General features: G+C 40.1%; 1 protein-coding gene across 5 annotated transcripts in view; it reads left to right on the forward strand.

Moving 5' to 3' along the window:
- Positions 1-14,205, forward strand: part of LOC107511005 (serine/threonine-protein kinase TNNI3K) — a 256,099-nt gene that overhangs the window by 227,297 nt on the left and 14,597 nt on the right. For 2 of the 5 annotated variants that reach the window (XM_016145062.2, XM_016145063.2), the window contains one exon: positions 1-6,081. The exons of the other annotated variants lie outside the window; for them this stretch is intronic. Coding sequence is in view for 1 of the 2 variants with exons in the window: in XM_016145063.2 (XP_016000549.2) it covers positions 1-10 (10 nt within the window). In the remaining variant the exon portion in view is untranslated. Of the gene's footprint in view, positions 6,082-14,205 lie in introns of those variants that run through there. 5 annotated transcript variants of the gene reach the window in all.

A 14,205-nucleotide genomic window follows, 5' to 3' on the forward strand; every position in this document is an offset into this window, starting at 1 on the left:
GACAGCATAAGAAATTCAGTTTGGAAGTCGTAATGACACAAAGTCAAGGCTGTGGTAAGATGTGAGAGGATGTTATGTGTTATGTATTATGTGTTTCCCAGAAAGGTATGTTGAAGTTCTATCCCCCATACCTCCAAGTGTGACCTTATTTTGAAATAGGGTTGTTGCAGATGTAATATGTTAAGACGAGGTCATACTGGGGTAAGGTGGTTCCTTAATCCACTATGACTTGTGTTCTTATAAGAAGGGGAGAGAGACACACCAGAGAATGCTGTGTGAAGATGATGAAGGCAGAGCTGCTGCATCTACAAGCCAGGATCGTTAAGAGGCAAAAAACAGATTCTGCTTCAGAGCCCTCAGAAGGAAGCAACCATGCCAACATCTTGATTTTAGATTCTTAGCCTCCGGAACTGTGAGCAAATAACTTTCTGTTGTTTTACGCCTCCCAGTTTGTGTAACATTGTTACAGCGGCCCTGGGAAACCAACATGGGGGTAATAGAGCTTTATAGAGCCCAGGAAAAAGACAAGCCAATGACTTAAAGTTAGGCTGGTAACCAGTGTGAGGAGTAACAGTCACTGGTTATTTTTCCTTCATCATCTGTGGTTGTACAGAAAACCCACACCTATCCTATTCAAAAGACATATTTTTGGTATCTTCTCAGAAAAAAAAATATATGACTAACCAAAGTTACAGTTAAATTCTAACATTTTATTATACCCATACGTGTCACAAGGACACTGGGAGATGATGTGCTCTTTAACTGAGGTTTTGCTGGTGCTCTATGATGGTTGCTGTTGGCAACCAGTCCTGTAAGAGGAACAGCGAAGACCTAATTAGGGCAAGAGTCAGGAAGAGATTGCAGGTAATGGAGGTCAAACACGACTGAGATCGGGCAGGTGACTGACATCCAATGTAGTCAAACTAAGGGGATCAAGGTTGGAGGCAGGCGAGACAACAGGTGAAGGCTGCAGACTGAACACTGATGGAAATAATTAAAGGCTGGATCTGACAAGGACATCTATACTAGGTCAAATAGTAAGTATGATAGAATCTACGGTAAGTCTGAGGTTTTCATCTTCAGAAACCTAGTCTTCCTCATTTGACTCTTTCTTTAAACTGGAGATCTTCAGTCGTTAGAAGGATATGCTAACTCATGCCAGCCTAAAGCCCTGTGGAGCCAGTTACCTCCCTTATTCCCTCAGGAGGCTGATCTGACTCAGTTGAGAAGGAGGAACTCGCCTTTGCAGAGAATGTAAATGAGGAGTATCACTGATGTCTTTAGAAGCCTCAGTGGAGTGCAGGCAGATATCCACTTATTCACTGATGAAGTTTTGCTCTGGGGATCTTCAAGCTGGAACTGGGCTGAGAATGTGAATCTGAAGTGCAAATCATCCATATTTGTAATTTCTTCTAATGATAACTTTGGTATTTCAAGATATTTAAAAATATGGCCATTTCTTTCCGTTCTGAAATTTTCATTAGCAAAAAAAAGATTAGCTTATGCTAAAGACTAGTCAGTCCTTAAAGACTAGGCTGCTACCATTCCATTCTCTTGTTTGTTCTAATATGATTTACTAAAATAGGGAGAGGTTTCCACATTTAGATATTTTTCTAAATACTAGAAATAAATGCAAAAATAAGAAATGATTCTTGACTTAAGATGATAACAGTCTAGTCAGGAAGCCATTATCAGACCTATACAATACAGAGCAATAAGTGCCTATAATCTAGATTCTAGAGAGTGATTCCTTCTATTGTGGAGTTTAATATGTGAAGGAAACTGTGAGAAATAAGTTCATCAGGGGTTAAGGCTGTATACAGATGGAGCCTACCTATATAAGATAGAAAGCAACAGATGATGAGGCTGGAGAAGTAGACCCAGGTCTGAAGGGACATTTGCCATTGGACCACAAGAGTAGGTGGCATAGTCAGTCTTGTTTTATAGGAAGGTCACTTCCACAGCTTCACTGTGGCCTGGACAGGGGAAGGAGCTGCCTAGTGGCAGAAGAAATCAATTATAATATTGTCAGAATCAGGCTTTAGTTAATCTTGCTAGGTTTAAAAGAGAAATGACAAATTATGGGGAGTATTACAGGTGACAAATGATAATATAGTACCTATTTCATATATGAAGCATTACATGTTCCCCATCATTAATCTGAACCTTTTATTTCCCCAGTTATTTTTATAATATTTATAGTAATAAATATTACATGTAACATATAACATAATATAGTAATAATACTTACTATTACTATAATGTATGTGCCCTCATATATCCACACTCTTTCCCTAACCCTTATTATGACAAGTTAAGGCAGCTTATTTCTGGGATTTTCCAGTGTTAGAATATTCTACATAGACGATATGTCCTTATTGACAATTTTCATAAATGATCCCAGTAATTGTTAACTACACGATAGACAATTTTTTCTCTAGCAGCCTCTCTCCAAATGTGACAGAAGTCTAAAAGAAATATTTACAGTGCATGTTCCCATGAGCAGATTTACGAGGAAACACTGATAACAATTCAAAACAAAACAGAAACATCATTGTTCCCAGCTCACTCAGTTCATGGAGATTATTCACAGCTTGTCCCCATTTCAGCAGATGTGACTCATTATTATGTATCACAGGACTCATTCGCAACACCTGTGGGCACTTTCTGTGTGCAGTGAATCTGTAGGGGTAATTCTTTTAAAGGAGGTTAATAACATTAATCCCATTTCACAGATGGGAATAAAAGCAACTGGTTTATCATATTTTTCAGGTCAGATAGTAAATCAATGCCTTATTAACATTCATTAGAATTTTCACTCCATTCATTTCAAACTAAGCTCCTTCCCTGAGGCACTTAATTAGTATCAAGAATTTTCTGGCATTTGCTGCTCACTGATTCATATGTCAAACAGTCGAGCCCATGTATGAGAAAGGCTGTGTTAGTGGGATAAGAGTTGCCAGGAATGGTGAGTGGGTCAAATGAGCCAGGCTGTGGAAAGTAGTTTTGTATCAGTGCAGGGGTAGCCCTTAATAACAATAGTGATAGTTGTGGAGGAATCCATGTGTGCAGGCCCCGTGTTAAGCATTATATATCATCTGCTGTTTATAACTCGTAGTGGCTATCTCAATTAGACCCCATTTTTACAGTGAGGAAACTGAGGCTTAGAGAGTGACTTGTATAAAGAATATAGCTAGTAAGCAGAAAATAGATTTGGGGCTAGACCATCCAAAGCCAGAGTTCATGATCTCAGTCACTAAGCCAGTGATTCTCAATTTTAGTATCTGTCAGAATCACCTGTAAGTCTTCTTAAAGTACAGATTGCTGAGCCCACTCCCAGAGTTTCTAATTAGGTAAGTGTGATGCAGGATCGAAGATTTGCATTTCTAACCAGTTCCCAGGGGATGCTGAGGCTGATGGTCCAGATACCAAATTTTTAGAGCCACTGCTCTAAGTAATACTTAATGTAATCATCTTTGACTGTGTTCAGCACACAGCAGGAAGCTATTCAAAGTTTTTGAACAAGTGGTGACCTGGCCAGGTTCTACTTTTAAAAGATTAATCTGACAGCTGTGTATAGGGTACTAAAGGACAGATGGCAGAGTGGGAGGTTCCCAGCTAAGGCAGTAGAAACAGAGAGACGGTAATAGATGTTGAGAAATATTGGCCCATTGGAATGGAGTGAGAGGATTTGCTGGCTGATTGATCGAGGAGAAAAAGGCCATCAAAGGTGATCCTCTGCTTTTTGGTCAGGATGACTAGAAGAATTGTGGAGCCATTAATAGAAATTGAGAGGACAGGAGGGAAATCTACCTTCTTGTGTAGTTCATCTCCTGTTTCCACACGGCTTTGTACCATTCACTCCCTTTATTTATTGTTTTTATTGATAAGAGTGTCAGCAGCATTTTCCTTCTTCCTCTTTACCTTTGGCACCCATGTATCCAAGGGCAGCTATAGACTCCTGTTCTCTTCTGAGATGCTGTTCTTATTTCCAGAGGACGTCTGATTCTTCCAGTCCCCCCATCAACTCCTTCTCAGCGTGGGAGTGTAGCTCACGCTCTGATCAAGGATCTTAGTGGATTCTACTCGTGACTGTGGTTTCTGTGTTTTACCTGAAGCCTTCCTGGGGAATATACTATCAATGATAAAGGCCATCATAAATAGTGTTCAAAATAATATCTGTTTTTTTAGTTCAAAATTACCGTATTTTTTCTTTTGGTCTCACATTTAGCTTTTATGTAATTTCTTTTCCATAAATATAGGATGTGTTTTTAAAATACCATTTACAAATATGCATCCTTGAGGGAGTATTTAGTCTTCGATTCAAAACAAATTACCTTACCTTGAAAGTACAATATTTAAAAGTCCTTATATTGATTTTCATAAACTAAAATAATAGGGAAGTTAGAATAAAGGAGAAAAAAACTTCTGAGAATCTCTTTATAAAATAAATGATTTTACAAAACAACCCCACAGAATGTATCTTTAAATTAGATTTTATACATGGAATTTTCATGAAGTTAAGTCAGGTATCCATAATGAGGATATAGTATAGCTGAGATAAACCAAAGGTTAATGTTTATAATGTTCACTATTCTATTGTGAAACGTTTGTTACCTATGCTTAGATTATGAATGATAATTTATTTTTTCCAAAAATTAACTGAACTAGGATCTCTAGTGTGAAAATGTAACTGCATGAATTCATATGACCTATCATGATTGCAACCAACTTTCTTTCTCAGCTCCTTCAAATCTCTCTAAAACTTTATGAATCCTCTTCTGTTAACCTTCAGAAAAAGAAATAGTGTCAATCTTTTCTGAGGCTGGCACCTCCCTTTCTCCCAGGCCTTGCGCCATCCACCCATGTCACTGTCACCTCCTCTGCCTCTGGCTCTGCTTGTCTCCTTTGACCTTCCCTCTCATTCTTGTACTCTGAAATAAAATTTAGGTCTCACAACTTTAAAAAAACAACAAGCTTATTATTGCTAACATACTGATAGAAAAAGGGAGGGAAGATGGAAGAGAGCCTTGGAACATATTAAGTATTTGGATCTCGGTTCACTTGGTAGTGAGGAAATGCTATAATGTCTTCTCTACTAGAGACTGCATCCAAGACAAATCAGGGACCTGCATTCTATATCAAGACGCCACACTTCTGATCACCCACAGCCTTGGCCTCAGTGTGCTGCCCCCTTTTGTCCCTTCAGTCACCATGTACAACTCCTGAAGAGCCTAAGTTAATCATTGACTTCAAGACTCAAATATCCTAGTATTGTCTATTTGTTATTCTTTTTTCAAATACGAAGGAAGCCTCCTCCTTCTGAGGCTGGTGCTTTTGAGAGCTGCAGCCAGTGCTTGGGCTACGGACTGGAAAATATGTTGGTTCGGAGTTCCCTCCAAGTTGTAACCTGTCTAAGCAGCTGGGTTTGGAGGGACTTGAAGTCGGGCTAACAAAAGGCAGAGAAACCCTTCACTAAACTTAGACCTGGAAGGAAGTTCCGTGTGGAGCTGATTCATCATGGGGTGTTTACTTGAGGTTTTAATTAGCTCAGTTGTGAATTGTGGTGACATGAGAATAGAGGTAAAGAGAATCTTGAACAGTCTGTAGCGGTGTAAGGATGCTGTCTACAAGAGCACAGATCCCCTTTCTCTGTGCTCTGGGTGCCCTGATTTGATGATGTTCTTACAGATATTTTTCCTTGGGGCAACAGCTAAACCACCAGCTTCGACTTCAGAACATTTTTAGAAAATGTCCTTTCACTGTCGCCATAGGGATTTGCAGAGGTGAAATTATGGTCTATGTGGAGGTTGTATACAGCAGTGATTAAGAGCACACTTTCCCCGCTGGACTGGCTGAGTTCACATTCTGGCCTTGTCATTGTCTATCTGTGATGTTGGCCAAGCTAACTAACCTCTATTTGCTTACTCATCTATATAATGGGGAAAATAATAGTACCTACTTTATGATAATTGTGAGGATTAAATGAAACAATCAGTGTAAGTCACTTAAAATAATGTCCAACATATAGTTATTGCTCAGTAAATGTTAGCTATTATATGAAATATATATTCTAGTACAATAAATACCTATTTTATTATACACATATATGTATGTGTGTGTGTATATATATGCACTATATACATATATATACACTATATATATATGTGCACTATATTAAATGTTATTTCCATAAAGCCTTTTTAATTTCTTTTTTTTTCGTCCTTCTTTTGTTTGGCAAATAATTGATGAAGACTCACCGTATTCCAGGCAGGGGAAATATAGTGATGAGCAAGGTGGACCCACACAGTTAGTGAACAGGCTATTTTAGTGAAGCACAATACATTTTATGATACAAGGGGCACAGGATCACATAAGTAATTTCGTGAATGAATAAATGAGTGAATGAATATTTCTAGTTATTTCTACTTAAATATCAAGTGTTTTGATCCCTGAGCATAAGTAAATCTGTGCTAGTTTATTTATAATGCCATTGCTGCTGTGACTCATAACTACTCCAAAGCCCAGAGTAATTGTGAGTCTGCATCCAACTGTTGTTAATCTTCTAAACAGGTAGCTGGGATCCAGATAGAGCAAAACATCCAGGTGAGGGTGATATATCAATATCCTTCCAAAGATAGACGGCAGGAAATAATTACTATCTGCCTTAGTTCCTACTCTTCTCACTTTTCCAACTTTCACGCTGAGATTCACTGGCCAGGGATTGTTTTTTTTTTTTTTTTTTTTTTTTTTTTAAATCTGGTTTAGCTCTAATGGAAACTTAACATAGCAGGTGAAGTATTCAGGCCCATGATGAATCGGGGCCAGATACAAATAGAAGGCTGTAGACTCAAGGGCTTCAAAGAGAGACATTTAGGGCAGTTCTGTGCTTGGAGCTGCTGCTTGCATTTGCTAAGAGCCAGAATCCAAAGGAGGCAGCTGCTGGAAAGGTGCATGAATAAAAGAAGCATGTTCCCAGCTTTCCTATGGGAACCCGCAGCAGCTCAGATTACCCATATTCCCCAAACACGGTTTTCTTTCAGCTCGGTGTCTTACATTAAAAGGTAGACCAAAGGGTACACTTCCAGAGTGGTGCTTGGGGGATATTTATAGTGGGAGTTGCATGACTAATTCTCCCAACACCGTATAGGAGGCTTACTTCTGAGGATATTATATACTTTAAAAGTAGCATGAAAAAGAGGTAATATGTCTTTTTCTCACATATTCCAAAAATGTAAGAACGTAAGTGGTTGTTTTTTTAGTCCCTATAGTGTGTGTGTGCGTGTGTGTGTGTGTGTGTGTGTGTGTGTCAGAGAGAGAGAGAGAGAGAGAGAGAGAGAGAAAGAAAGAGAAGGAGATTCCTAAGGAGGCAATCCCAGAATAACATTCATTTTCTGTTTGGAAATTTGACCGTGTGATTCAAATCTGGATTAAAATCGCTATTTTTTACAAGTTCAAAAGATGTTGTCTTATTACCTTGGCTCCTGACTTTTGTGAACCCTTTGCTTTTAGAGGGAATTCAAGATTAGATTGTGAACACATAAAACCCAGAACTGCATGATCCAAAGCTTCAATAGGTTCATAACCAGAAGCACGAATTTCTAACATCAAGCCCAATTGGCCACTGGAAATTGAAAAATCCAAATCATTAATGAGAGGGAAGAACCTCATGCCTTATTTCACTCCAACACATCACAAGACTTTCTGTAATGCAGCAACACTGAAGAGCAGAAAAACAGTGAGCCCCTGCGTGTGTTTCAATGCTTCCCCAGTCCTGGCCAGGTCATTCACCTCAAATAAATTACCTGACCTTTCTGCCCTTTAATTTCTTCATCATCATCATCATCATCGTCATCATCATCATCATATAATACCTGTCCCACATGGTTGGTGGGAAGATTAAATGAGAAATTAAATTTATATGTGAAATAGATGCTCTAACACCTATAATTTTAAAAAATGCTTTTATGGACATTATCCTGATACTTCTGTGAAATTTATAGCTTTGTAAAGACATGTATTGTAGAATTGTGTGATACTTGTGTCTTGCTATATTCTCTAGGTCACGTGTCTAAGAGAACAGGCGTTCTTCCCAGACAAAGCACAGTCCCAAAGGCACGGGTAAATGTGGAGTTCTTGCTTTCACTAGAGATGTGTTTTTGCAAACCTTTGACATTTGTCAAGAGCCCAATCATGCCCAGCCACAAACACAGTCAACTAATTTTTGCTGCAGTGTCTGCAAAGATTCCAGTGAATTCTTCCACATGAAAAGTGTTTAAAATATACAGTGACTATGTGGTGGTTGGCACCAGATAACATTTGGAAGTAGTCAGAAGAGCCTATTGGGTATTTTAGCAGATGATCTGTGCCCAATTCAGCTGGTTATGGAAACCTGCAGAGGGCCTGCCTGAAGTAGAGGGGGCTTGTCTTTTCCAGCAAGGAGGTACAAATCCTCTACACCTGCCAACTGTGTGGACTCCATGGTTGTCTAGTCCCACTGGCTGTGGCCAGACCTAGGGCAGGCCCGACTAGTGAATCACTATGGGGCCTCCCCAAAGCCCTTCCTATTCAAAATTTGTACAAGAAAATGCATTAGCAAAAAAAAAAAAAAAAAAAAAAAGCCACGTAAATCACATAAATCTTTACAAAAAGAAATTCATAAAAGATCTTCCATTTTTCTCAGTTCTTGGGATATAGGAATTTTTTAATTCAATTAATTCATTTATTTAGCTAATACTTATCTAGGGCTTACATTTCTGAGCTCTGTAATACAGCAGCAAATAAACCAAAATAATCCCTTCCCTCATGGAGCTTTTGTTCTAGCAGAGGGAGGAGAGTGACAGACTTTTTTAAATAATAAATTATGTAGTATATTAAAGCAGGCATGGGGGACAGGCAGTACAGAAAGAGATGCGGTTTGCCATTTTAAACAAGATGGTCAGAGAAGGCTTCACCCAGAAATCTGAGCAAAGATGTGAACAGAGTGAGGAAGAAAACCTCGGGCCCCTGGCGAAGAGCATTCTAGATTGTGGGAAGAGTAAGTACAAATTTCCTGAGGTGAGATCATCTCTGTGAGTTTAGGGAACAATCAGGAGGCCACAAGGAGCAAAATAATAGTAGGGAAGAGTAATAGGGGACAAAATAGAGAAGCCGGCAGTGTGGGTGGATCATGACAGAGGTGCAGGCTATTGGGAGGACTTGGACATTTACCAAGATTGAGATGCATGCTGCTGCAAGGATCTGAGCAGAGAAGTGACATGATTAGGCCGCTTTTTAAAAGGATTATTCTACTCAGGGTACTTTATCGCACTGAGGGGAAAGGTGGATAATTAGTTTGCTCTTTAAACCTACTTTCCTTTCATTCGATTACTTAATAAATATTTTATTTAGCATGGGCTATGGACTAGGCACTAGGGGAGACAACAAGTGAAAAAAGTAACGATCAACAATGTAACCAAGAACATACTAAAGAGGGCAGTGAACCAAGTGTTGGGGAGAAGGAAGCCATGGCAGGCAAGATGAGCGACATTACCCAGGGGAAGAAGAGAAGGGAAGAATGCTATAGGCAGAAATGGTAATGAGAATAATATGTGTCAGGGATTCTTCTATACACTTTACATGTGTATCATATAATCCACACACAAAAAATCCTACATATAAGATAGGTACTGTTATTGTCCTTCACTGTACAGAAAAGGAAAGTGAGGCGCAGGAAAATTAAGTAACTTGGTCAAAAGCCACAAATAGGCAGTGTAGGTGCCAGGACTGGAAACTTGACTCTATCTGACTCAGTCTTTGTGCTGCTAACCACTTGGCAAACTTGAACAGAGGACCGGACTAAGAGATGAGGCTGGAGAAATGACTAGGAGATCATTCCTACTGAATTCATTTTTTAAATATGCATTGAGAGCATACTCTGGGCCAGGCTCCAAATGCCAGGGCCACAGAGATAAGGAACAAAGCGCGGCTCTTGTTCTGAAGGAGTGTGCAGTCTGGCATGCACATATCAAGGCTTAATAAATACCAGTACAGAAATGACCATAGAGGTCTTGCTGTGCAGAAGGCTTGGAGCACTCCTTACAGAATCCACTGTCATATTCTGGTCAACACAGAAGGCACGCACACTGGTCGGCTCAGCAGGCAACATCAATCCCTGAGTTGCCACAGGATTCAAAGAATCACACACACATCACACCAGAGGGGGGTAAGAGCCTCCACACTACTGGCAAGAGTAGAGTTTTTCCATGAGAACAAGGCGCCCTGAATAGCAACATAATACCATTTTGCTATTCAGAGTCTGACAGCAAAGAATACACAGAGGAGAAGAAAGCTCTGGTGTTGTATGATGAAGCAAAAGGTCCCAGAGGTTTTGCATACATTCACTTAAAACAAACAAACAAACAAAAATTGCTTGTAATTCATAATTCCTTAGGGTGTTTCAAATGGTGTGTGAAGATCAATGTTCTGCACGTTTAAAGAGTTTAGGGAGTTTTAAATCTTCCCATTCAGAATGGCCTGTCATAAAGAACAAAGGAACATGGAATTTCTTGCAGGGACCTGAATTCACACAATGGAGCTTAGAGACGTAATATCCACAAAGATGGTCTTTGAACTTTTCTCAGTCTGAAAGTGGAAATGAATATGGACTGCTCTATAGGTGCCCATCTAGTTGGCACTTTTATCTTCCATCAATAAAATTGCTTTTGTGATTTTTGTTTACGTACCACTCAGTGGCCATTATTCTAAAGTAGTGTTTAAAAGCTTTTCAGGTCTCAGAAGGACCTGAGTTCAAATTCAAGTTCTACCATGTATAAGCGGTGTGACCTTGGGCAAGTTAGTTGAGTTCTCCAAGCCTCAAATGTCTCATAAACAGGGTGAAATTAAGAATATCGCCTTCGTTATAGTGTTGCAATGAGGGTTAAGTGAGAATACAATTTGTACATGTCTGATATATAGTAAACACGGAATAAATGTAAACTAGCTATTTTTTTTCTGTTTTGCCATTAGCTCATGTATTTTAGTCTTTATTATTCAACTTCTAGGAGAAACCATTAAATGAAAGATGAGTGGAGATCCTATTTCCATTGAGATAGAATCGTTTGGCCCAAAGGTGGAAGGAAGCTTAAGGGAGCAACATATATTGGGTTTTTCTATTGCTCTAAAACAGAAGTTGATAAACCATGACCCACAGGCCAAGTTCAACTTCCTGTCCATTTTTGGAAAGTTTTAGTGGAACACAGCCCCACTTGTTTGTCTACCTATTGTCTATGTCTGCTTTTGTGCTACAACAACAGCATTGAATAGTTAAAACAGGAACCATATGACCTGTGAAGCCTAAAATATTTACTATCTGGCCTTTACAGAAAAAAATTTCTGACCCCTGCTCTAGAAACATAAAAATCCATTCTTTACAAGTCTGAAACGGCATACATTGGAAACTTGTCTCCCCACGGAGAAATATAAAGGCTCCCTTCGAGAGGTCAAAACATTTACTTTGACTAGTCAAACCCTGGGGGCTGTGTGAGGCCCCAGGGGAAATGAAGACTCATAAGGCAGGGTCCCTCCTGAAAGTCCAGTTGTGGATCAGATGAATATGCAATATGAGACAAGTTCTGTGCCAATGACGAGAGCAAATGGCTGGGGCAGCACTAAGGCCACTGTGGTTCCTTCTCCTTTTCCATATGTTTATCATCTCTATCACAGAAGAGCTGAAGTTTGAACAGAAACTCTCCACTGTTCTGTTTCACTTTCGTATCTGTAAGACCGCACAGAGAACCACTGAATGGATGATGATCGCTATAACAAAGAATCATTCTTAGATATCTCTGGCAATGATATGGAAGGGTAGATTGGGCTGGACAGAGAATCAGAATAGGTCACTCCTCTTGTACATGTAACAGTCAGGAGGATACAGTTTGTTCTTGAGAGTGGCTAAAGAAATGGAAGGAGGTTGACCAATGAATCAGAGGTAAACAAAGATAAACATGAGTAAAGTTTCAAGGGAGGAATCATCATTCATTTATTTGATCATTCTTTAATATATATTTATTGGGTGCCTCATACAGGACAATTAGTTTAAAGCACGGGGGATCAAGACAATAGTATACAAGACCGATAAGTTCTTGTTGTCATGCAACTTACATTCTAGTCAGAGGAAGCAGGCCATCTTAATTTGAGTTCCTCCAAAAGTAGACCATGACACAAGGATTTGAGTGTAAATTTGCTTTCCTGGGATGTGATCTCAAGAAGGAAAGTAAATAAGGGGTGGGTTAATAAGTAAGTCATGGCTGTGGGCAACTGAAGCTTAATCCAGTTTGGTAAGCTCTGGGGGTAAAGAACATGCCTTAGAATTTTCGGAGGAGCTTTAGTCCACCACCCTCCCTTCTTTAGGGATAGAGACACAGGAGACTATGAGCGTAGATAGAAACCTCTGAAGGTGACTTTTCAAGTAGGTCAGTTCTATAAACAGTACTATATCTGCCTATATAGGGGACAAACAATGAATAAATATACAAGAAAACTGAAGTGGTGCCAAGTACTATGCAGACAATTTAAAACACATTGATGGGATAAAGAGTGGAAAGCTAGTTTAGAAGGTGTGGTTAGAATGTCAAAAACAAGGAAGACTCTGGAAAAGCAGTATTCAGCAGAGCTAAAAAGCCAGTGTAGAGTTCATACGGCAGGAACAAAGAAGAGAAATAGAAGGCCTCCGTGGTGGACAGAGGGTAGGAGGCAGGGGGAGACTGATACAGGATAAAGTCCCAGGTAGGTAGGTACAAAGCCAGATCATGAAGCCTTTCTCAGCCAGTTCAGGGCATTAGATGTTGTTCTATGTATGTTTGGTAGGCACTGAGGGATTTTGAGCAGGGACATGACATGATCGAATTGACGTTTTAAAAAGTTCATCTTTGTTTCTTACTCATTTCTCTTATTTTCCTAAATTGTTTAGCCCAAACACCATTAGATAGGGATGAGCAAGGTCAACTTCCCTAAGGGGTGTGAAACAGGATGTCTGACTCTAAATCTGGCACAGAGCATTTCCATGTGGATGGCGAGAGTGATGGCTGGCAGCTGCCTGGCATGAAGTGTCAGAGCCAGAGCTAGAGGAGGAAAGGATTTCCACAGAGGTTTGCAGATGCTCAGCCAAGGTTCTAGAGCCCAGGTACAGTGAGGAAAGCGTCCATATGGGAGAGCAACCTGGCATGGGAGGCCATCTGTGAGTGGGGGCGGTGAAGCAGTGACCCCATGTGGGATGTGAGAGCCCCAGCACGGTGTGAAGTAGGTTTATTCAGGGAGGTGGCCCACTGTGTTTCCATGCAGATTGAGAAGGGTGTCTGCACAGGAACATGTCGAATGTGGAGAAATTGGAGTATGAGGGTGGCGAAGAGCATATAAGTATGGGTGGGCAGCCCAGTGCAAGCAATTAGAACCTGAGCAGGATGAAGAGGGCATCGCATGAGACATAGCTGAGTGCTGAGTGCTGGAGTCCGAAGTAGATGAGGAGGTCACCCATTTGGGGCAAGGAGATGGGTAATATCACAGAGCAAGGTGTCAGAACCCAAGAGAGTAAGGAGGGCATCAATATAGAATAAATAGTGGGTATGGAATGTTGGAGCCCAAGTCGGGTAAAGGAGGTGTCCCTGTGTGTGTTGAGGGGTGGGGATGCCATAGCAACCAGAGATTTGTACATTGAGGGGCATTGATCAAATAAGTAAATATATGAAGGATAATAGGAACCAAATTTCTCACCGTCAGAGAAGGGCATTATAGATATGAAAAGGGAGAAAACTAGAATGAACCCTGTGATATCAGGTTGGAATTGGAGATCTAGGTATGAATCTATGATTTATGAGGGCAGAAGAGAGAGGCCTAAATGTGTTTACACATGTATTTATATACATGCATGTTGTCTAGTTTGCCTACTCAATGAGAGGGCCTAGGAGCAGCAACACTTCAGTGACAAAGAGCAAGCCAAGCACCTAGATTTTGATTTCTAAATTCTCCACTAAAAGGAAACAGGATACTTTGAAGAAATGGCAGATTTCTAGGCCAGGATGAGGAATGTACAAAACAAGCCTGGAATGTCTTATGTGAGAAAGTAAAAAGGTACCCAGAGAAAGATGGGTATATCTCAAAGGGACAGTTTGAAGAGGCTCCTGTTTGCCAACTATGAGATAATTTGAGCATCAATGTAAATAATGACAG

Source organism: Rousettus aegyptiacus, unplaced genomic scaffold (assembly GCF_014176215.1).
Source record: "Rousettus aegyptiacus isolate mRouAeg1 unplaced genomic scaffold, mRouAeg1.p scaffold_m13_p_1, whole genome shotgun sequence".
Lineage (NCBI taxonomy): Eukaryota > Metazoa > Chordata > Mammalia > Chiroptera > Pteropodidae > Rousettus > Rousettus aegyptiacus.